We start from the raw sequence: 25,685 nt of genomic DNA on the forward strand, positions 1-25,685 counted from the left end.
GCATCTAAATTACTCAAGATGCAGCAGTATTTATGACTGCAAGCGACATTACGATTTCTTCAATAATTCAGCACCCGACTCAATGTCTATACATGTCACTCGCGCTAAGACCCAATTCTCTCTCGACGTTCCCGAAACTCAGGATTCAACTCAGCATCTCCTCTCCATCGTATAGATACGTCCCACGCGAAAATACACGGATTAGAAAAAGAGAGAGAGCCAGCTCTGTGTGTGCCACGTGCTCGAAGATTGCTTCGCGGCGATACAACGTAACCCCACGGATATTGCAAAGGCGCGCTTGTGTGTACGTATATGTATGTGTATATATATATATATATATATATATATATATATATATATATATATATATATATATATATATATATATATATACCTGAGGTCGGAAAGAGAAAAGACTGTGTAGAAGGGGGTCGCGGAAGAACGGCTCTCGCGTATGCTGTGGGCTGGAGGTCGCGCACGCGCCTCCGCCAGCGCCAGATTGCGGGCGGGGGCTCAAAAATAATTCCCGCGCGTATATTTCGCTCTTTTATTTTGCTCCCCTTTCCCTTCCGAAGCCAGCGACTTCCGTTGTCTCTCCGCAAATACCTTGAGATGTAGCTCGACACGTGCTAGCTTCGACCGCGCGAAGACGATGGCGAGGCACACGCGTTTGGCTCTGCTTTTTTCTTTTTTCTTGTAAACGTGTGCGCCGCTCTGGACGCGCGAGCGCGACTCGTCGGCATGAAAGGTTGGGAAAGTTTCGTATTAGAACTCGTGTGAACTGGCCATTTCGAACGAAGAATGTAATTTTTAACTGACGTGATTGAACCGTGCTCGTAAAGTACTTACGAAAGTTTGCGCTGCTGCAAGTTTCGCGCTGGTATATGAGTAAACGTTATGGACCCTTTATTTCGGTACACATTACATTTTCGTTTCACTATGATGATAAAGCATGTATTTATATTTTATCGGAAAAACCGCTTGTCAATTTTCTTTACGTACAAAGAAGTTGTAAGATTTTAAACAGCTTTACAGAAGAAAATAGGATGTTTCATTTTGAAAGCTTATATATTGGAATTTTATTGGCAGAATTTATAAAAAAAATCTTCTTCGTATAGCAGAGATTCATCTGTGAAAGGAAGTTAGTGACTGAAATCGAGTTGAAAGTAAAAAAGGGAAAAAGGAAAAAGGAAGGATTTAAAAAATACAGTTCGTTATCGAAGAGCAAAATTAGTAACTAGCCCAGTTGCGCATATGACACGATGAGCGCGGATGGCGTGCTGACTTCTAGTTCGAATACAGTTTGACTAGAGTCCACAATCCGATTTCAAAAATAATTCTTTTCACAAGAAATATTTTCACTGTCGGAGGATTGAATAAATTATCAAGACTACGGAGACTATAGCGTCCGGTTATTCAACAAAAGAAAATAACACTGCAAACGCACGAATGTGTGGATGAATTAATTACTCTGATTTACCATAATCATCCGCTGACCTACTTCAACCAGTTAGCTGACGCGCAGTACTCGACTCGCGAATGAAAAAAAAAATCTCATTAGTTCGAGCGTGGCGTACGCCTATTAGCCGATAACAACCTTTAGAACAAGAGAAAGTTCGCTATAGTTTCAGAAAGCTGCGCAGGCAAAGAAATTCGCGCATGAGATGTTTTATTCTCCAGATCAAGCGCCACAAAACAGCAAACAACACACCTACAAAACTCGTATCGTTATGTCATCAAGGTGTGTTGTCATTTTTTCACTCTAGGTACTCTAGGTCTTTAGAAAAACCATCAAATTATTCTCTCCGAAAATTTACGTTATCGCAATAAATGTCCAGTCATGTTCAATACTTACAATGCCAGCGCCGTTATCAATTAATTTGCAAGGAAGTGTGGCAGTGCCTCCTCTCTGCGCCTGGGCATCTTTAACCATTCCTGGAATATCCTGCTCTCTGAAACCTTTCTCATCAACCGTCACGACGCTGTTTCCATTTGAATTTTGCTTTGCATGACTCCCTGAAAAAGAAACGTCTTATTAGAATATTGAATGTATAAAAAATGCTGTTTATGCGAGGGATATCTATCTAAATGTACGAGGAGAAATGATAAAAAAATACCGCCCTTTTCCTAAAGGGTACGCTATACGCTCTGTTAACGATAATGTTTATGTGGGTCACCTTAGCTGAATGCGTGCGTGAGAAGCAACGCAAAAAATTCCTTTAATGTGCTGTTTTATTTTTCAAAAAGACAACAATAAAAAACGGTCTTCCGGCCAGCGGACAAAGAAGATGCGAGTGCGGAATACTGGCGATGTGTTTTTTCCCTAAATATTCCAAGAAATTCTTTACCCTAGATACGTATATTTTTCCGATATTTTATTTTCATTGTTGGTCTATCTATACGCGGAGTCCCCGGCTAACCACCACCGAGCGAGGACGTCGGGCCGTTTTCACATTCCCGTGTGTCCTTTCTTCGTATGTGTGCATACGTATGTAATATCCATGCACGTATACCTATCTGCACGCGCGTACGTATATAGATAAAAAAAGAACAATAAAGCTCGGGCTGCATAGGCAGGCTCTCGTGCGCTATACCGGTGCGCTCTTCGTCTATTCGTATTTTCCAATAATATCCATCTCGCGAATGTTTCTTTCGGTGACATTATATAACGTCACGCGCGTCGTCATGGGGCTTGATGCCTTCGCTTCACGAGCCACTATAATTTCACCTCGGAAAAAGTTTCGCAATTTTCACTTTTCATTTGCGCCGCCTTTATAGAGCTTTTGCGAAAGTCATTACTATAGGTACAGATAAAGAGACAGGACTTTTATACGATTAAAGGAAATTCTTCGAAATTTTCTTTTTCGCACTGAATTTTCCAAAGTGTACGCGTTTGTTGTACGTTTGTTGAAAAGCGACATACAGAATCGCTGGCCTACTTCGGCTCAACGAAAGATTCGCTCATTTAGCCGTGAATAACTACGTAGTCGATTTTGCTCTTCGAGTTGATGGAACTTTATCAAATGCCATTGGTGCCCGGTAAAGGGAGAAGAGATCGGGAAAAGATCTTTTCATGTACACATCAGATTTTTTCCGAACATCTTAGAGTGTTATAACAGTGCGAATTTCAGAGGCGAACGTATCCTCGGGAAATCCAAAGAAAAAGGGGCCGAGCTGGTTCGGCCCCTTATAATCACAGCCATCCTTCACCTTTATACATTCAGCCAACAACACATGCCTCTCGATAATTCTATTTACCCTCGGGGCGAAATTGCGCTAATCCGCCCAGCAGCAGCAGAGCAGCAACAGCAGTCAGTATCTCGCGTGAAAACGGAAAAAGGTTATGTATATACCTATACACCTACGCAAGGCCAATAAATTATTCGCAATCAGGTCAGAGCGGTGGCAGCGTATACAGAGTACAGACCCGGACGAAATAGGAGGAGCGAGAGAGAGGGAGGATGGGAACTCGGATAAGTTCGGCAGGTAGCCTCAGTACGTGCACGTACACGCGGAACATGTACACGTCGTCCTCTGTCTTCAAAGAACGAGAGCGCGAGAAATAGAGAGGGGGAGGGGGTGAGGGAAAGAGAAAGAGCTGCAAAGCGAAGAGGAGGCTGCGAGGCGCGCGTATACGAGCTCTCTGACGAAGTTATTCACTTAACCACTTAGAGGAGAGCTTGGGGCCGCTTATATGCATTATCGTCGAAACGGCGGCTGCATTAATTGCAGAAAGGTCGCCGGCGTCGCCTGGCAAGGCAGAGACAGTTAGACGAAGCTGCTGCTGCTGTGGGAAGAGAAAGGGAGAGGGAGAGCTACGTGAAAATTGTCATTAACCTCGGCCGCGGCACTTGCGCCTCTAATGGCGCAATAGTTACACACTGCGGGCTTTCTCTCCGCGTCGAGGCCCGGGGATGAGGCATCGTTTAGCGAATTTGAGAATGTCTCCCTCCTCTTCCTTTCTCTCTCCCTGTCTCTGTATACTGTATATTCAGAGATGCCTAGCTCTCTCCCTCCCTAGCTGTTACATATAGCTAACTGCTGTTCTGTTGCTCGAATTCTAGAGTTTTGTCCTCCATCCGACGCTGTTTGGACGCCTGCCTGTCTATCTGTCTCTTTATCTATCCAGTTTGTGTTCTGTACGTTGCTTGCAGCGAGTTCTATACTGTGCTCCTATACGTTAACGCCGTCTACTTCCGTCATCTCCCTTGCATTATAGTTTGCCTCTATTGGCAGCGTTGATTGCCTCCTCAGGGTTACATTAATTCCAACTGAAAATATTTTTGACATACCCGAAGTATATATGCGAATTGGAAAGAGTCGGCCTCTCACGTCCTTCTCATTTTCCTATCATGTTTCTCGTTCTTCCTAACTCTCGCGTTATAATTGAATACTTAACGAAGGTCTCGAGTGCATCAATGTCAATCTTAACGTCCAAAGTAATTTCATCACAAGCGAAAATTCCTCAACTTCGTTCTAATAAAATTGAAATGTAAATGGGAGATAATTCAAGAAACGAGAAAAAGTCGACGAGAGCTCGAAAAGACTGACAGGCGAGAAGATGGAATAAAAAAAAATAGGTTGAACGAAAGCGCTCAGAGCAGATACCTTTTTTTCTAGATTCGCTCGTATTTAAAGCGAACGAGAATTCGTAGTGTAATACAAAAAAAATGCACGCGTTATTTCCCGAAATTCGTTCCCGGTATTTCGCGGACGCACCGGCGCGCCAGATGCCTCGACGGAGAAATTTCGCAAAGCACAACAAACCAGACTAATTTGATTTATATATACCTTCCCTTTGCGCCAGCGCCGTCAAAGCGAGCCGCTCAGCCGTTTTATGTATCGCACACTTTAATCAACCCAACGTCAACTAAGCAAACAAAAACAAACTGCGCGCCCGCGCGCCTTCGAAATTTCCCATACCCGAGGCTGCAGAAATAACAGCGAGCTTATACATTTATTCAGAAAGGCTGAAATATTTTCCTTCGCGCAGGGACTGAGAATAAAAATCCCTTACACGCATTAATATTTAATAGAAGCCTCCCGTCGAAAGCACAAACTTTCAGCGCGACGAGAGAAAGAGAGAGAGAGAGAGAGAGAGAGAGAGAGAGAGAGAGAGGGAGAGCTTTTATTTGTAGGAGTGCGTGCACCAGCAGACAGTATGCCGCAGCATCAACTTCATTTGACGCATACATAAATTCCCCTTGCATTGGATGTAGCTTGAAAGCATGCATAAATGCATGCGTATACGCGCGCGAGTCTATAGCTATACGATATCATAGGCTCACTTGTCAGGACGGCAGTGTATGTTACATACTTACGATGTGCAACGGTGTGCACACACAGGGGCGCGCAGTACCAGGGAGTCGACGTACGAGTCGATTGGTTTTGCGGCTTGGCCCGCCTGATATTGAATTTGCCTTGCGCTTTCGGCCGTGCAAGCGCGCACACGCACATATTTTACACGCAAATCACGCTTGTCGGCCGACGAGAAACGCAGCCGAAATTAGAGCCTCGCGCGCAGTAGCAGCTTTGCAATTGCGCCCGAATGAGATTACGATCTTCAGGTGCTGGCAGCCGCCGCGATTACCCCAGAGATGTAATTCAGAAGTAGCTGGCTGCGCTGCTCCTCGACGAGTGTCTCCGCGTGTAGTCGGCCATTGAAATTTCCAGGCGAAATTCCGCTGCTTTCGAGAATCGCTTTGCGCGCGAGGACAAGTTCGAATTGCCGCGACGCCGAGAGACACACCGGATACGTATACAGTAAAGGCGAAATGCAGCGCCGGCTCTAATGGCAACGAGTATTAGTGCGCCAGGATATAGCTGTATCTCGCTGTACAGCGTTCTCTCCGCCCGCCGGGCGAATTTATCGAGAGAATTCCGAGGCGTGTGCGCGTACGGCAAAATTGTAGCTATCCTTCGAGTATTAAAACGTTTTCGGATTTTCGATCCTTCTTGCTGCCAGCGAGAGCACGTGCGCCGCGGGAACCCAAGTGCTGATTTGGCGTTTTTACACGCTACCTTTTTTCAACTGGCTGTATCGGAGAAGGCTGTGCTGGTATTCGGAAAGTGGCTCGAGCTTTAATCGAATCTTCATCGTGATTTCCGATGTAATTGTTCGTAACTTAATTTAGATTCTGCACTTATTTTTCATTCATTCTATCTTCAAAAGGTTCAATAAAACAAATGACGCCGAACATACCGAACACAAAAAAGGGCACTATAAATTCAGTCGAACATTATTGAAACAACTTCTAAAACAAAATGCATCTGGCTTGAAAAACGACGAGCTTTCAGTTAAATTTTTCAACTCTGCTACGGTCAAAACACTCCGTGCGTGCGCGAGACCATCGGGTAAAAAATTTTTACTAACTGCAATAACTACGGAAATGCGTCCATTTGCTGACTTCATATCGCACGCGCGCTCGACACGGCTCTCTTTCCCCTGTCTGGCACTCGGCAGCCCTTTTGCAGAAATGGTAAAAATCTAAAATCCCATCAACTCTTCGGGTATCATTTTCGTTTTACGAGGTCCGCGTGCGCGGCCGCATCGGCTTGCTCTCTCTCTCGCTCTCTCTCTCTCTCTCTCTCTCTCTCTCTCTCTCTCTCTCTCTCTCTCTCTCTCTCTCTCTCTCTCTCTCTTGCGTAAAAAGTTTCTTTAACGACTTTGTTGCGCCCTCGCTCTCCCTCTCCCTCGCTCTCTATCGCAGCAGCAGCTTCGAGACTTACTTTCCACTTGCTGCCTGTTAACTATCTCTCCAACATTTTCAACCTGAATAATTTTCCGCGAAGGAGATCGTACGCTAATTCCAGAAACGACCGGAGGCTGAGCAAATGTCTACGCAGCGTATGAAATCTAATTAAATGTGTATTTTTTTACCAAGCCGAATGTGCAAAAGGCGAATGCGAAGGGTCCAAGTTTCGCGAGCTCTTAATTTCCACGAATTATGCATGCGAACGCTGGAAATTACTGATCTGCGCGAATTAATATTTATGAAGTTCAAATACCGAAATACGATACTGCGTGTCTCAGAGTCACTGTAAAGTAGCGTTTCGCATTATGATTATACCTGTTGCAATATTACATTGCCGGATCTCTCGTTAAAATATAAACAGTTTCTAACTTGCGTAGGTCTAGAATTTATGCTCTCAATATTTGGGTTGGCGAACGTCAGTAAAAGTAAAAATTCGCGCCCTCAGTATATAAATAATATTTCCAGGAAATTCGCTGCCTTATTCCGCACGAGTTAGCGGCCTTGTCTAGTATGCCCGTGCGTGCTAAAAATCTCCGACGGATCACGTAGGAAGCCGATGATACCTGGAAGTCTTGAAACTAACAATTAAGCTTTCCCTTCTCTCCTGTAACGCAGCGTATATAGGAAGGTTGCCAGAGATCCCGGTGCCTCGCCGCAGCTTGGCTAACGAGACGAAAGTTGGAGCGGCTACGATAACCCTCACGATAACCGGAAATTACTTGTCAGACATCAGTGTGCCAGCCGAATTAAGTGTTTTCTGGGCCGACGCGAAAATGACTTCTGCCCACCCCAAACTTACCTCGTGAATATACTCCGCGTTGCGAGCGAGCCATCGCGCGAGGCTGCAGCGTACTCGAAAGAGCCGAGCGCCCTTCAGCGGCCGAGCCACGGAGAATGTATATAGGCAGCGAAAGTCAAACAAGTTGGCCGAGATAAATTAGCCAGATTAACAAGTACGGTTTTTATATTAAGACGCCACTGTGCTGCTGGAAGCTATGAGTTTTTACTTTGATTAGGTCGTGTGGATATAGATCTATGTTTATACAGTATCGTATTTCTTTACTATGCCGCCGTGTGATACTTTGCTTTATGAACATTTTTCACGAATATAATGATGAAAAAGCTAGCTCAGTGCGATCGTGGTTTTATATAGAAGCGTATATATGTTTAAAAAAAGGTACACAAATTTACATTGAAAATTATCATGCTGCTATACAAGTGCAAAGTTCTTGTTTCATATATAATATCCTTGAACGCGTTAAACTGCATGGGTGATTAAAATGAAAAAAGAAATGTTTGTTAATTAATAAAATGGTAGTATTGCTACTATACTCAGATTGTCATGCCTTGGTTCAACCAACCTAATAAAATTAATGGAAGGATGAAAAGAGTACATGCGATGACATCGAAATTCTTATTTTCTTATACTCATCAATCAATATACCAATTAATCATGAAAGTTTGAAAGAGATGACAATGTGTAAAGGCTCGATCGATCACTTTTTAATTTAAAATTGAATTAGAAAATTCATGATTATTTTATTATTAAGGTCGACGAATTTGTCGATGTAGTCTGTATATCCCTTTCTTCGAGATTATGTTTTAGCCTAATACAAAGCTCTCTGTCTATGCAAGGTTTATTAACGCAGAGCTTTATTGCTTAATAATTCCAAAATTATTCTTTTCTATGTCTAGAACGCTGTAACTGATTCCTAATACGAGGCCAAAGTTTAATTGATAAAGTTTATCGATATTGTTCAATGATTGATCTTTGGAAAGTTAAAATCGAGCAAAGTATAGAGATTCTTTTGTTAAACTTTTTTGAAATTCAAGAGGCAATATCAAAAGTATTAGCTTGATCCCAGCTTTATCGAAGCTCGAAACAAAGTTGCAGGTTCTATTATACGTAAGTCGTAGATGTTTAGTTAAAAATATAGCTGAAGCAAAGCTTTGCTTATGTATTTAGGTTATCTATTACTTATTATTTTGAATGTTTGATTATACCTGTAAAATATAGTTGAACCTCTAGAATAAGAGTCGCAAGAATCAGAATAAACCGCATAATGCTGACGTTGAAGCCGAAGACTCAGCTTGACACCTTTTCCGATGAATCTGCAACATAAAATCAAATAAATCCAATTAATCGTCATCAAGCGTGAAATTACACGTATAAAAGATGGCTATTCAACTGATATTAGTCGTGAAACATAAAAGAGAAGGAGAAAAAGAGGACGTCGACGAGGTGGAGTACTATCACGGACAATGTTTCACCGAGTGTCTGTGTCTAGCCATTCCTTCTCTTTCGGTTCAATTTTCAAGCGCTGAGTATGTGTGAACGCTGCGAAGCTCTTCGTTTGCTCGAAAAGCGTATACACATCAGTCTGACGCAATAGATCGGTGCTTAGGGAGAATAGACCGAACAAAAGGAAGGGACGTAAATGCTGTGCAGAGAGGAAAAAAGAGGAATCGGCGGATAAGTGCGAATGAACGGGGCTGTTTCATCGCATTTTCCGAAAAAAGTAGACCAGAAGAGTTAGGCATAGAATTACGTAAGTGTATTCCACATTTGCTTGAGGTTCCATTTTATACTTTAAAAATGAATAGTACTGAGAGTCGATTTTTTGCATGAAATCCTACACCCACAATTCAGCTTCATGCTTTATGCTCGTTCTTACAATAATGTAATTTATTAATTCACTAAATAACGTCATTAACCTAAGAATACTTTAATCATCTTTGGCGCAGATATAAGTTATTGCATAAAAAAATTCGATCATATCATACCCTGGTAGAAATCTTGAGGAGTTGTTGCCGATGAATATCCGAGTTTGAGAAATTACGCGAATTTATCGGAACCATTTTCGCCAGTTACCCCGTGACCTGGTGACGTTAACCCGTGGAAAACTCGGTAACAACCCGCCAAGCAATATGAATTTAAAATTTGAGGTTATGGTTTAGTGGCTAGAGTTATTAGATCCTCAGGAACAAGCCTAACAAGAAATGTCACCCGCCAAATCCAAAATTTCTCATAGCCCTCGAGTTGACAATTTCAACTAGGACATTTAAGTAAAAACTGATACGGTGACTAATTTCTAAATAATTTAACAAATATCTGTAAAAAAATTCAGATATCTAGCTTTTATATAACACAGATGGAATAGTAATAATGAACTTGGATGTCAACTACTAAGACTATGGCTCCCAATTTAACTTAAGTCACCAACCAACATAACCAACATGTAAATTAATGTTTGATATCACTTAATTAAAAAATAAACAATAATAATATAAGCCTTCATTAATAAATCATTTTTATCTTATATTGAATAGGTGTTATTATCCTGCATCATAATAACCTCAAAAGGTTATGTTATATGTGAGAAACAATTCGTCTTTGGAACTCGCGATGTGCTAGTGTACTGACTAGTTCAACTCGTCAATTTTCTACAGGGTAGATTTTGAGAATAATTAACATTTGCTCAAGAGAAATTTTTCACCATAGACTGGATAAAACACTGATATTAGGACATATCGAACTCCATAGGGGGGTATTTACTTATTAAAAGTTTGCAAGAGTAGTCCAGTGAAAGAAAAAAAAATTTCAATAAAAACTTTCAATTCATACTCGATATTCTGTAAGTTGCGCAGAGAGAGAGAGGGAGAGAGAGAGAGAGAGAGAGAGAGAGGGAGAGAGAGAGAGAGAGAGAGAAAGAGGGAGAGAGAGAGGGAGAGAGAGAGAGAGAGAGATTGGAAAGAGAAAGCAAAGAGATTTTTGATGATGGTGCACCTCATTTCTTTCGTGTGTGCGGCTGCGCAGAGCGAAAGAGACAGCGAAATCCGCAAAAAAAATAGCAAGAAAGTGAACGATAGAGATAAAGAGTAATCAAAAGGATCGATCTTGCGATTTGGTGAGTCTGCTCATTAAAGATTTATATGTATGTATGTATATGTGTGTGTGCAACTCGCGTACAAAAACCCTGCAGAGCGAAAAGTCTCGTATTGCTACTGGAAAAAGAAAAAAGGGGAAATAAAGAATCAAAAACTCTAACGAAGGAAAAGAAACAGGATATATCGACGCGCAGTAAAAATAAGGTATGAAAAACGACCGAGCGCGCAGTTGAAAATCGAGAGACAAAGAGTGGCGCAAGAAAAATACAGAGATTACCGCGGCGGAAAGAGAGGCGAAAGAGTGCGACAGACGAGAGAAAGAGAGAAAGGAGAGAGAGAGAGAGAGAGAGAGAGAGAGAGAGAGATAGGCCATGGGTATGGAAAAAATGGCGCAAGCCAGCAAAAGGGATTTACGGAAGCGGAATGAAAAAGAGCCGAGGGTCTCGGCCGCTGGCGCACTATAGACCTGTATATATATCGCGAAAAAGGTCAGAGGTGCGGGGCTCGACGCGCGCGCGCAAAGGCGAAGTGGAGTGGAAGCGCCGAGATAAATGCGCGACACGGCATCGTAAATGTATATATCCTTCGAAAAATGAGCATGGGATGGCATAGCGGTCGCGCATAAACACGCGGGTCTTCTACCAGGAAAAAAACTTTGCCATAGTAGATGACCCTCCTCAACTCTTCCCTATGTACGCTTAATGAAGGCACGCCGGCAAATTTTTCCCGTTTGGCAGGCCATCTCCCGTCTCTCTCTCTCTCTCTCTCTCTCTCTCTCTCTCTCTCTCTCTCTCTCTCTCTCTCTCTCTCTCTCTCTGCTTCTGCACCGAGCCGACGCTCGAGAGTTCGTAACGACCTATAAATTCCGCCCTAGAAACAGAGAGTGCAGGGAGAGAGGCTATGAGAGGACAACGTGTGAGAATCGTTTTCTTAAGCCCGTATGCGCGCTTTAGGAGTCGGGAAATCGGTCTGACGCAGAGTTTGTATGATGTTGCGATATTGCTTTGCTTTTCGTATGTGCGTGAGCAAGGGTCAATGTTTTCGCCCGTTTAATGCTCTGGTTTTTATTCATGGCTGGATAAATTTGACGTTTTCGGGCTTGATCTTCATTTAATGACGAGTCACCGAATGGCTTTTACGCTTTGTATCGCTTTTTCATTATTGATTTTATTAATCTCGGGTTACACGAGAGAATGTGTTTGCGTATATAGCCTGCATATGTAAAGTAGTGGCAATCAATTAATCATCTGCGAACGATGAAACGGGGATTACTGTGATCTGCGAAAAAAAAACAATCGAATTTTTCGAATTTCTCTATGTTTAACAAGTTTTTTGTTGAAATAATAGACAAAAGAATTATCGAATCAAATAATTCAACTGTCTTATATAAATGATAAGAATAAGTTGCTTACAGCGGTGGGTGCAGATCAAAAAAATATAAAATCAATGAAAGCCGTACAATAATCAATATTTAATATTGATGCTCTGCTACGTTCAGGAGGCGGATGAAGTAAATTACAATGATTGGATTTATGTATAAATACGCTGTGAATGTTCTGTGCTAGTTTGCATACACTGAGAAAACTAGATATTAAAATTTACTACATAGGCAGGAAAAATTACTATATTATATAGTAACGGACGGTTATACATGCTTTGAATATTATTATTATTATTATTATTTATATTTAATGTTGTTAAGTGAAAGAAATAAATGAAAGAAAGAAATTTTTTGCGGCGTTGGAAATCGAACCTGGACCACTGGTATGGGAGTCGAGCACGCTGACTACTTAGCCAAACAGTACTGTTATGTACTAAATTTTAAATCTGATATATTAATCACATTTACTTATGAGTTAATATTAATAATAAATTGACCAAAATTAATAAATAATAGCAGCGAATGATATTTTATCACTTAATAATACCAGATAAACAAAAAATTATAGATTTTGGTCTCTGATTACTGCATAAATCAACTTTATAACCTCAAATTCTGGCACACGGAGAAATTCTTAAAATAATTTTTACTATATAATGTAGTAATTTCTAGTAAACACGTAACAAATTTTAATATAAGTCTAACAATTTTTACTATGAATTTAGTAAAAATCGTCATGGAGCGAGTATGATCTGCCATTACTATCTAATATAGTAATTTTTCCTACATATGTAGTAAATTTTAATATATAGTTCTCTCAGAATAGGAAACGTTGAATTAGAAGAAACCCTATATTCACAATATATTAACGAATATTGTAATAATACTCATCATTTTGAGAAATTGCTATTGTATTTGAAATAAACACGCTCTGCGAATTAATCTTCTCGTAACTATTCGCAGGCTTCATAAATATGATCTATACAACGAACGAAATACACGCCACATTAGGAGGGAAGTGTCGTCAAGAGTTATCCTGCCAGTGCGTCGAAATTCCGAGAATATAAGAATAGACTTGCGCTCGCATCGTATCCGATGGAAAACAAAGCCAGAGAGACGCGCAACAGTATATAATAGAGGTCAGTTACACGGATGCACGCCTGCGCGAGTTTTACCCGAGGGGATTGCGGCTGTGCAGCATCGAAGCTCCTGCTGCAGCGCACGTATTGACACGCGGCCACGCTTCAATGGGTTCATTATTACACGCGCGCTCGACGACGGAGATGGTCCCCCCTCTCTCTCTCTCTCTCTCTCTCTCGCAAATGCGACTACACGCGCCACAGCCATAACGACCTAGCATAACGACCTAGCGCGCGAGCGTGCTTTCCGTTCGCGCCTCTGCCGCCCAAGATCTAATTAATTCGGAATTGAAATATTTTCCCTTGCTCTATCAAATTGGCATACTGCAAACGCGGAAGTTCTAATTCTGAAGCCGGTGCAGCGCAGCCTCCACTTATTTATATACTGCGCGAGCTTCAAAACGTCAAACTCTGCTTATATACTTATATATACGATTATCATATTCGTTGGCACGAATAATAATGCGTTATCGAATATTCATCTCTCGAGTCTGACTAAACCTAGGATTATACTACTCGATCGCGATGCATCATAAATGGAGTGCCTCTTGTAACGAGAAACTAAAATTAAAACTAAATTAAAACTTTTTCGAAGTTAATTTGTTAAATTACGACGCGGAATTCGTTCTGGAAACGAAAATTCGAGCTCAATTTTACTATCCACCAATTTAATTTTATCATTCCGTTCAATATATATCCAAAGCTTTAAGAGCCATAAAAGCGAGAAAAACATAAAAACTTCGCAATCCGCTCCTGGTCCCTAATGGTTCAAGAACGACAAAACCATTATGCTCGAATAAAGAAGCAAATCCCATCGCGCTAATAAAAAAATCTCTGCCTAACGCGCCTCGCACTCGTAAAAATAAAAAAATAAAAAAATAAAACGGAAAGTGCGCTCGCGCGACGTGCGCATCACACGCAGGGATAGAATCGAGCAGCGCGGGACAAAAAGGGCTCTCAATCGTAAAGAATAAACAGCACTTATATTTACATACGTATGTGTGCGCGCGCGCGCCTGTTTCCATTTTCACGGGACATTGTCCGCGTTATAGTATTTTATACCGTCAGCCCTGCGCGCACCTCTTGCTCTCGTCGGCAACTCCCCGCACCGACGATATGTATATACATAGAGCACCGGCTGCATCTCGCCAATTTAACTTTGTCCCGGGCGCGCCCGGCCTTATCTGCATCCCAGAATGAGTCCGAGCCCATTTCGGTGCATCTACTTTTACGAGCGGTCGACTCCATTTTCTCGAACTTCGCTCCCTCATCCCTCGGCTTCTTCCTCGTCGTCATTTTTTTCGAGTCAAAAGACACGCGACTCGATCCTCGGAGCGCGCAGAATTATTCCCTCACGGCCCCGGCGGCGGCAGCTTCGAACAATGTCGCGTCTTATGATGATGATCGCGTATCAGTCTGCGCTCTCGCTCTCTCGGGTTTTTCGATTTGCACATGCAGGCTGGCGGATCGATTTTGAGACGCGATGCCGGAGGACGAATTTCAAACTGAGCCCCGAATTATCTGGGTCTTCGGATCTATTGGAATACTTTGCTTGCGTTCGAGCCTGTGCGCGCTTTGCTGGACAGAGCTATTTTTTCAAAGTTATTCTCAGAGCTGGAACTGAGGCATCGAATTATCCGAGACTATACTTCGAAGTTATTTTGTCAGCTGGAACATTGAAGAACTCTCGGATTATTCAACAATTTCGATAAGAAAAAAAAATGGAAAATCGCCGACTGGAATTAAAGATGAAGCGCGCGCAGGGTCGCGAGGCGGAAATTTTCGTATCATTCTTTTTGATAGAAAGTAATCTGTTTTAATCCAGAAGTTTTTAAATTTTCTAGAACGACCTTTGTGCAGTGCGCCAGGGATATTAACTTTTAATAACTAGAAGTGTGTCGCATCTCCGGCTCGAAAATTTTCATGTCACTCACTAGAATGAAACGCTTTTCGACACGAAATTACGCCGACGGTACTGTAAATTTACATTCAAATAGTTCAGTTCACACATGTTAAATTCCGAAAGTCAAAAAGAATCACACACACACACACACACACATCACAGGTCTAAAAATTCACGTGTACATAACCACCAGTACGGATTCTCCCGTGTACAAGGCTCAGCACACATAAACCATAGACTCGGGCACGTCAACGTCTACGTATTCGCGTCTATACCTGATAACATCGGTCTACTCCCCGCGCGAACGCGATGTCAATGCGCGCGGAAACCGCACAAAAACACGCTATAGCGCACTCATCTTTCGCCTCAAGTGTAGGCGTGCGGGCGTGCCGCGAGCTTCAGAGAGACAAAGCAAGCGAGAGATTAAGGTAATCCTACCTAACTGATGACGGTCGTTCCAAAGGTTTCAACAGATTAATTATTGGCGGATCGATCACGCGGAATGCTCATAGCGAGAAGAGAGAACCGGAGAAAGTGCCTCGAGGGGGTGCCTTATCGAAGCGAGCGCGAGACTTTGCTTGAGTTGCCGTAGGCAGAGATGGAAAATCGTTGAGAACTTACGCTGCTCTTGGTTATTTGTTATGCTTATCGCGATATCCCCGTAGCCCCGGGCTCGCGCGTGGTAAGCGAACTATATGTAATTGATATATTTTGGTGTATTATTAGTGTGTCGGTGTATCGATTCAGCTAGATTATCGACGTTGTAGCTTGTTTTTTTGTTTTAAATCCGAAATTTTAAATCCGACAATGACCCAGGAATGATAATAAATAATGGACGAGAATCTATTTTCATCTCGACGTATAATTATACACTGCCGCAAAAATTATACTTGTCGCAAAAAGTCAGCTTATAGACGTATTTTTGCACCTCCGAGCGGATAAGAATAAATCGCAGCGAAGAAGCAGTCGCATAGCTATGCATAATTGAAAACTCAGCACGTTACTATTCCACCGCGATAATGAGCCAAGATCATTTCGAAGAGTTCTAACGCACAGCCGTTAGATTACTTTCGGCTCTCAATTCGACCCTTCAAACTAAACAAATTATTCCATCTAAACGAGACTCTGCGAGGCTACTCTCGCCCGCAACTGCAGAGCAATGTGTAGAGAGGAGCGCCAGACTAAAGCGCTTAATAGCTCAGCACACATCTCGTCATTATCCTGGAAAAGTACCTTTCCGCATGCAGAGTGAATACGTTCCCTGTACGGCGGACGCAACAGTCTAACTCTCGTTTCCGAAACGCGCGCGCACATGTACAGCCAAGTTGTACAAGCAACGATTTCACGAACGCATTATCGAATAATGCATCCTCCGCGTTCTCAGTTATTCGCGCTTGCGCGCTCCGATCTCCATGTCCCCGGATCAAAAACAATTAGAATAGTTTTGCCTCTTGTCGTCGGCGGCGGCGACGCAACTCGAGCAGTTCTGCCGCCATCGGCATAAAGTCATTATGCTCGTCTCGCCGATGAGCATTTCGCCTAATTCCATTTCGCGGCGCGCCGAGGAATTCGCAGCTGACAGTTACAGCTCTCTCCCACCTCTTATGCTCTTCCTACACAGTCTGCAGTGTGCGCCAGCCGCAAACTCGAAGCGATGTTTCCGGCGTATTTGTATGTTAATACGTTGGACTCGCAGCTTTTAGCCGACTGTCCCTAAATTTCGAAAAAGCCACACATATTCCGCTGTGCGCGCAACTCTAGATTCGGCGAGCACGATGCCGCACACGTCTGTTCGCATTCGTGTCGAGAGTTGAGCGAACGCTGGCTCTCTCTCTCTCTCTCTCTCTCTCTCTCTCTCTCTCTCTCTCTCTCCGCATGTCATGTCGCAGCACGACGTGGGTTTCGGCTGGAAATTCCGGTCGAACGCATATATAGCTTGATGAAGTTGTTTCTGTGTGATATTTCGGTTTGATCGCATTTTCTTCGTAATCATGGTATAAATATATACGAGATGTCGGAATTCGTCGAGGTTCGACGTTGTTTTTGGCTGGATAATAATGAGTATATGCCAAAATATCGTGAAAAGGCGAGCGATGTAATAAAACAATGTATAAATGAATTATGTATGAACTTTCATTGGTATACTATCAGTTGTAACACAGGTGACAGGGTGACAGTATGACGTAGAAACGCGTTAAACAGAAATAAAATTAACCTTGCTTATTTTGAGTGAAATATTTTATAAACTATTTATGAATATTTGATGCAATTTATTTTGTTATTTGACCGTTTGTATATATTTATCATCATACTTTTTTTCTGCACTGCAAGTTTTGGTTTATATGTAATAATGCTGCAGAAATAAGTCACCACAGCTTAAGAAAAATCGTCAAGAGTGAATAATGGGAGATGATTTTTCAGTAGAAGCACTGATGAGACTGAAAGTATCTACGCAGAAGTCTCGGGACAAAGCACAAAGGACGTGGCACGATCAGAAATAATCTATTGGGGTTATTTTTCGCTAGTATCCTGCAGGGAGTGCTTGGAAAATAATAGCATTACCTAGACGCTTTCGCAGCGATAAAAAATTGAAGGGGTATGTAATATTTACGTTTTATTTCATGCAACGATTTTTTCGGAGTGAAAAAATTGTAACATATATTTTTAAAAAATGCGTATTGGAAATATTTTCTCATACAACCAAGTACCTTATACAGAAAGTACCCACGACCTCTATTTCAAAGCTTTTTTGTCGCTGAAACCAGCATTATTATAATATTGAAATATTATTCTCCATTTTGCTGAAACATTAGACGGGAATCCATCCAAAAATAAACAACCTAAAATTTTGCGCTTGAGCCTAAAATTACTTTGGAAATTAAGTCCGGTATCATATTTATAGCATTAACGAATACGTCAGCAGCGAAATAGTTTATAATTAGATAAAAATTTCTTTGTGATGTGTCTCAGGCAAAACGGACTTAATGATTCAGAAATCCTGACTCTAAAAAGACTGTACATAGCCACGCATAAACGCTACAGTATATCTTACGATAATTTCTCTCATCGCGCGGTACGTAAAAAAGTCGGTCAAAGTTCGGCACTGTAAAACAATTTTAAAATACATTAAAATAAAAAGTATCCTCTCAAGCCGCGTGGTTCACGATAGTAAACTTGAAAAAAATTTTACTCCAGGCCTACTAAACTTTTTTTCCCTTATGTATTATACATATTCCCAGAGTTCTTCCGTGTGGTTCGAGCACTAACTTTTTATCTTCAGCGAGGTTTAAAGTTTCGAAAAATTGGCACATATTTTCCCGTTCTTTCTTGCATTCCGCGTGCTGTATACTTTCATTAGCTCTGTATAGATCGTCACTACCCATAAAGGGAGCAGTCGCGCGTTAATAAACGTGCAAGTGCAAAGACTAATCCGCGAATCGCAATTATCAGCGGAACGAACGAAAAATAAAAGCCTCGCGAAAGCTTTGACGTACGCATATCCTGGCGCGCGCTCCCCCTGATTTCGCATAACGAGATTCCCGATAAAGCTGAAAATCGCTGAAAGCCATATAGCTGGCGAGAGCAGCCGGCGACAAAGCGATGGCAGCTCGTGCAAAATTCAACCGAAGCACTAGCCGCAGGGGACGAAAAAGCGCGCGCTCTCCGCACTTAAATAATCCAGAAGCGTCGAGCTGCTGCTACTGCTGCAGTTATGAGTATGAACCCGGAGCGTATATATTCGTATACACGCGCGGGTATACACAGGCGCCATTTAAACCTTGCGCGCACCGGCGTGGTTTCCGCATTAGGGGCGAGAAAACGCGGTTAGCGCGGGGGCGCAGCTTTCGTCGCTATAGTTGCAAATCGAATTCGCGCACTTGCTCCCGAGGGTCTCGTGTGCGCGGGAGCTAGCTCTATCCGAGCATCTGGTTAGAAGCGACCGAGAAAGAGAGAGAAAGAGAGAGAGAGGGGGGGCTATATGCGCGTGGCATTAATCTGCAAGCTCGAGAGCCGGCTGAAGCTTCAGCGAAGATTTCATTCAAATTACAGACGTGCTTGTTTATTTTAGCTCACGGATGCAAGGATTAAACCTCTTGGATTGCTCGTCAGCGTATACACGTATTATTATTCATCGGAGCAAACGTGCGTTATTATTGAATGTTTTCATTATTCGCGATTGCCGTGAAGCTTGGCATGCCCTAAGTATTTACCGCGACTAAATTCAATTTCATTAATTTTCTAAGGCGCTTATCCTATCAGAGATGTATCGAGTGTTTTGATTAAAATCATAATTATTTCAATCAACGTTAGTATAAGCTCTTCGCGATCCATACTAGAGAATACGTACATCGTTGTACACGCAGCGCATCGATTATTCGAAAATAATTGCGCGAACCATTTATGTAGTCCAAGCCGTCGATGCAACGCGATTGCAATTATGCACTGCAGTATATAACCCGGACGCTCGCGATTCGCCCTGCTAAATATTTATCCAGCCTGATTTCTCTCTTCATACCCAGGGACAAAGGCGAGTCTCCCTTTTTTACCCTTTGGTGCCGTCGCGCTTCGTGTCCATGCAGTGCAACACGAGCTACTCAAGGCGCGCGTAGAACCAAGACTCAAAGAAAGGCTGAGGAAGCAGTTCAAGGAAGAACTCAGGGGCTTAGGAAAAAGCAACGAAAGCGAGCCCGCTTGCCTTTGACATCGAAATGGGCAATTCTCTTCTTCTTCTTCTCTCTTGATTTCGACAGGGTATAGCGGCACAGGACACAACGACGAGGCGCAAAGGAAGCCTTTTTAGCATTTATATATACTTGCCGCTACACACACAGGAGATCGAGTAGAGAAGGAGGAGGACGATGCAGGAGAGAATTTTCCACGAGCCTGCGAATTTCAATGCACCGCGTCACGCCGGAATGGCTCTCTCCGCTGCCAAAGACAGCAGCTATCCCGACGAATTGCTTTCGTCAATCCGCGATTAAACAAAGAAGCACGCGCTCGGAATAAAGACCAGCTCGATCGAGAGAGCCCTCGGGGACTCGATCGCGCGAAAACCAGCATTTGACCTTATTTTGTTCTCGGACGTATTATTTTATTCTTCTTCGAGCCTTTGAACGCGTAAACTGTCGGCGACTCGGTTATAAATATTTATAGCTGACGAGCACCTTCTACGGAGGCACTTCGAACTCCTTCTTTCTAAAACACAATATACACCTACTCACAGGACAAAGGTATTGTGTACAACGCTTTGTCGATCGCTCCTTCAAATCCGAGCCCGAGAAAGCGCCCGTATACTGGTCTCCATGCAGCGCACCAACGCATTCTTAGAAGCTCTCAACTCAATCAGCCCTACAGAGGAAATCCGGCTATCTGATAAGAGCGCGGAACCCATAGAAGCGCGTCTATCAAAATGACAGATCGCCACTCGTTTCATGTATTATGCATCCGTCCTGCGAGCGGCGCTGCTCGATCCAAGCAGCTAGCTAGTGTGCAGAAACGTCTGAATTAAGCCGCTCTGGTCAAGTAAATCCCCTTTCAATGTCATTACTTAGGCGCGCAGTGTATTGTAGTCGCAGCAGCAGGAGTCGAGCGCGAACGTATATATAGCGGCGCCGGACTGTCGACAACGACGACGTCGTGTCGATTCGCAGATCCGATTCTCCAAGATCGAGATATGCATCGCTGGATAAAAGCAGCCGGCCGAACTTGATGGACGGCCCGAGAGTAGCTGCGATGGACTATAACCTAAGCGTATTCGGTCACGCGCGCCCCCGAGACGTACTGTGGGATCCTATAAATGCCAGAGTGTGCGGATAAGTGAATGCGCGCGGGGGGGAGCGCGTCGTGCGCGTTTATCGCTGAGAGAATATCGAATGCGAGATATACGGGTGATTATTTTTCGGTTTTAGAGCCCAGCTGCGCGAGACAATTAACGAGGGGGTCTGCGTATACTTGTGTCAGTTGTGACGGACAGCTGTTGTGGATTATATCGTCGATAAAATCTTATCGTTGCGTCTCGATTAAAAGCGGCTTTCCGGGTTTTCTGGGTGCGATATAGGATGCTTCGAAGAGAAAATTAAGCTATCAAGATTCAGTGACGATTGATGAGTATTTTATGCTTTCCGATGTTTCAACTCTTATCGTCTCGTTAATTCCTTAACTTTGACAGTCTGCTAAGAGCATCAAGTGTTGAACTTTGAAGTTTATTACTTACGAAGGTATTGGCAATTTCAAGAGGCGGATAGTAGTTAGGCGAATCAATCTATGGCATTACCTGGAACAGAAATAAAGACAAAAATTTTATTTTCAACCGTATACGAATATTGTTACAATTTATCATACCTAAAATTTATATTCACGACAGTGTCCCAATAACAAAATAGCGCAAGTACCTTGTTTATTTCAGACGTCGATCGATCGAACGAAACATATTCGCAAAGATGTGGAACAACGAGGAGGATAATCCTCGCGTCCTCGCATATATTGATAAGCCGGAAGTCTAAAAATCCATTATTTTCGGCACCGTACATCCACCTACACGTACACGGCCGCGCGCGCGCGTGTGTGTACGCGCATCTCCATTCGTCGGAAATTTTCCGATATTAACGGGGGGGAGCTTACGAGCTTTCATCATGCCAGGAAATACATTAAGGGACACATTCGCGTGCGCCGCCGCATCGCATATCCCACATACTCGCACACGCACCTGTGCGCACGTGTTCGCGTTCCGAGGCTCAAGATATACATATATAGGTGCATGTATACGGAAAGCGCATAACGTGGCGTGTCGAACTGTTTTCATTTGGAATCGCGCCACTGCTTCGGGATTGCCGGGAATTAGAGGAAGAAGTGAGCCGCGCCGCGGCGTTTTTGCCTCTCGGTGTGTGTATACCTATAGATCCGTTTTCTTCTCTCTCTTTCTCTCTCAGAAAATGGCTAATGCGCCAGAAACACGCTTCGATTCCCTCGCGGCAGCAGCACGGAACTCTCGGATCCTCGTGGATGAAAGAATTAGCCGCTGAGAGAAGAATCGCCTTTTGCTCCTCTGGCCCTCTCTTTCCTATCGACTACTCTATATCGATAATGCCCCTATAGTTCTGGTATCATATTCCGCGAATCGACCCCCCTTATTTTCCATCGAAAAGCGCAGTCTCTCTTCCTCAATGTAGGAGGTATCCGTTCGAATGATCGAGCGATGCCTGGAGCAGATGCTTTTTATCCGCACTTTTGAAAGGGTAAAGGGAATTTTTTTAAAGCGCTTTTCTCTTATACTCTCTATTTTTATCTCTTAATTCAACTGGTGATTTTGATTAAGCCGTCGGATAATGAAAATTTACAGAAGCAGCGTTGAATTGCAGTGAATCTCATTGTCCGATTTGATAGTACAATTCATGAACGAACCGCATGCTGAGTTTCTTCGTGGATCACGATACGTCAACGACATCACTTTGTCGTATTAACAAAAGCCATCTTATTTCTGATGGAATCCTCATTATTCGGTACGTTTTGGAATTTAATTAAATAAAAAATAAACCCAAGCTAACGGTGCGAATTACAAAGGTCCAATTCTCATTTCTGCATTTCCGTCTGAATTTTCGTCGCGCGTTCAACAAAGCGTGCTGCGAGGACAAACAAGCGTAAAAAATTCAAAAATATTTATAGATTGCGGGGCAGTTGCATACGTGCTCTCGAAAAAGAAAGAAACTCGCGCGCGCGCAGTCGCTCATAAAAGTGTAAGCATTTAACTCGACGGCGACGAACATATACCTTTGACGCCCATTTTCCGACTATTCATTTACAAGTTAACAAGCCAAAAGGGAGCGCAAAAAAAAATTCCTCTTAAATCGTTTTAATGATCATGCATTCAGGAGTCGTGCATTCGCGGCGCGCGGCTCTTTAAAAAAGCCGCACCGATGCGACTCTGCGGGGGGAAAAAGGCGCGCGAAAGGAAGGGGTTGACCCGGTCGGAGGTGCGAAAAAATTGCATCACGGCCCATTTACACACGAGGGTGAGAGAGAGATAGAGAGAGAGAGAGAGAGAGAGAGAGAGAGAGAGAGAGAGAGAGAGAGAGAGAGAGAGAGAGAGAGAGAGAGAGAGAGAGAGAGGAAAGCGGCAAACTTCGGAGCGCGAAGTAAAATAAAAGTCGCGAGGACGAACAAGCCGGTGGTCGGTACGTGCCTGGCATTATGTGCATAAACCTACAATGATTAATCACGCTGCGGTAAAACCGCTCCTATACTCGCCCTCGCGCCGGCCGGGTGGACGTTGGAATGCGGTGTTAATGCTGTGTGTTTCACTTGTTATATCCTCTATGTGTGCTTATATACATATATATCGAGAGGAAGCACTGGTTCTATATATACGCGTGTGTTCAAGTTCTCAACTGCATTGGGCATCATTAATCTTCTCGGGCTATATATAGTCGCATTCGCGCACAAAGAGCCCGAGGCTTTATTGGCTCTCGCGAGCGCGCAGAGCAACTTCTTCAAAAGTGCGCAGTGCACCCCACCGCCGCCGCCTACAATTTACCAACTCGCGCTGCTGCGAACGAGGTCGGTATTTAGTTAAGTGGGTTTAATAAAGCATACGTTATTCGGCCTTCTTTTGCGCTTTGTCGAATTCCTCGGCTGCTTTTTTTTATCATACATAATTGCGCTGCTGTGCGGCGTTAGTAATTTATCCGGAGAATTACCCTGGTAGAAAATTAACGGTTCGAATTTGCTAAGATCTTTAGACTTAGCTAACTGTTTTAACGGTTGCCAAGCTAAAATTTAACAAAAAATGTGGCTTAGGAACCGCTAAGTTTCCAAGATGTCTGCCGGAGGCAAATTTGAGGTTACGAGGTTAGGATAATCCATAGACATAATAGAAATAGACTGCGGGTGAAGGTTAGCGAAAGTGGCACCCTATGAGAGAGAGACAGATGCAATAGAAGGTATGCTGTCTCTCTCTCTAATCGTGTTATTGCGCATGCGCGACCATGCTCACGCGCGTCGAGCTCGTCGCGACGCGGGAATTCTTGCTTGGGAAGCTTGGTTGTAAGGGAAACATGCGTATTTCCCCCTTATCAAATATATTGATTAAATGATTCCTCATTTGAGATTCATCAAACCTTATACTGCATGGGCAAATTCCGCACATAATTGATAATGCAAATGCGATAGCAAATAATCCGCAATTGTAAGGTTGACTTTGGATTTGAACTTCTTCGTTCCAAACTTCTAAATATTCTTTTTGTGGAAATATGCGATTCAAATACTTTAAGTGATCATCTTGAAGACCAGCTCCTATACTATCATAAACATGTAATATACTAGTATCGTACCACACGCATATCCAATGTCCTTCTCTCATTGGACCTCTAAACAAAATTTGAACAAACTCCTCATCAACTAATTTTTCTTGTACGTTGCTCAACATTTGAAGAAAAATTGTAGGTTGCATCTGCATGCTAGGTATCATTTTTGAAAATTCATATATATGCGAGTCATTCAGCATACTTTCTTTTTTGCAACCATTTTCTTGAAGAATTGAAAAAAAATCTGTTTCAAATCCTTTCTTCTTATTTCCAGGTATCTCGTTTTGATTACCAAAATTGTCGCTGCATTATTAAAAATAAGTGTATAGTTTAATGTTAGGCGTGTGTACAATATTAGCGTATAATTTTAAATAGATTTAAATTTTAAATCGTATAGATTTTTAAAATTCTTATTTTATTGTTGTTATTACCTTTGCTCTTTTGCAGTAACATTAAAATTTATGGACGGAACCACTACCTCACTTAAATCTTGATTAGTTGACGTTAATAAATCATTAGCGATTTTCACTATATCATATTCTGATACTTTGTCTACACCAGCCAAATGAGATAATAATTCATTGATAGTAGACATGCTCGAACCATCTATTGCATTGCAATAACACTTCTTTCTTAGATATTGCTAAAAGCCAAGATTCTTTTCGTTCATCTGATAAGGGAAATCTAAAAGGTATGTGAAGGGCAAATTTTGAATTATGAACGATGATTAAAAAGTCTTGTGTATTCAAGTTCTAGATAGATTGAAAAATATGTGTTTATACTTACGAATGGAAAGAACGATTTTCACTTGAAGATTGATCTTCCCTACACACACAACAAGTCCAAACCATTTTATCACTTAACGTAATAAACTTTCACATTTATTTCTTATAATCTAATTATTGATACGCGATGTAGACACTGTTACTGTCAACCGAGCGGACCGATGTTTAACTTGTTCTTTGCCGATACTCAACATGCTTGTCGTAACTAAACTTCGAGCACGACTTACTAGACAAGAACAAACTTGTTGCTTTGCTGTTTATGTATAGACATGTATAATCGGAATATGTATCGAAATATATACATTTAGAATATCAATTTATTATTAGGGTGGTAAGAGAAAATATATGAAATATAATTTGTTGAACAACAAATTATTTTTTATCATGATGAAGTAATACAGAATATTCATTAATAATAAACAATGATATACTTACCGAATTAAGTAATCAAAAATAATAAACAGTAATATACTTACCAAATTAAGTAATTAAATAAAATACAACATATATATACATCGCCACGCTTATTTAATTT

General features: G+C 42.3%; 1 protein-coding gene across 8 annotated transcripts in view; it reads right to left on the bottom strand.

The window, feature by feature from the left end:
• Positions 1-25,685, bottom strand: part of LOC100116615 (neural cell adhesion molecule 2) — a 108,205-nt gene that overhangs the window by 25,002 nt on the left and 57,518 nt on the right. For 5 of the 8 annotated variants that reach the window (XM_031923891.2, XM_031923881.2, XM_032595830.1 and 2 more), the window contains 3 exons: positions 21,281-21,340; positions 8,760-8,867; positions 1,856-2,016 (listed from right to left, as the gene is read on the bottom strand). In XM_031923891.2, coding sequence (XP_031779751.1) covers positions 1,856-2,016; positions 8,760-8,817 — 219 coding nt within the window. In that variant the 5' untranslated portion in view covers positions 8,818-8,867; positions 21,281-21,340. The remainder of the gene's footprint in view (positions 1-1,855; positions 2,017-8,759; positions 8,868-21,280; positions 21,341-25,685) is intronic. The other 3 variants (XM_031923877.2, XM_031923889.2, XM_031923893.2) reach the window with 1 other exon arrangement.

Source organism: Nasonia vitripennis, chromosome 1 (assembly GCF_009193385.2).
Source record: "Nasonia vitripennis strain AsymCx chromosome 1, Nvit_psr_1.1, whole genome shotgun sequence".
NCBI lineage: Eukaryota > Metazoa > Arthropoda > Insecta > Hymenoptera > Pteromalidae > Nasonia > Nasonia vitripennis.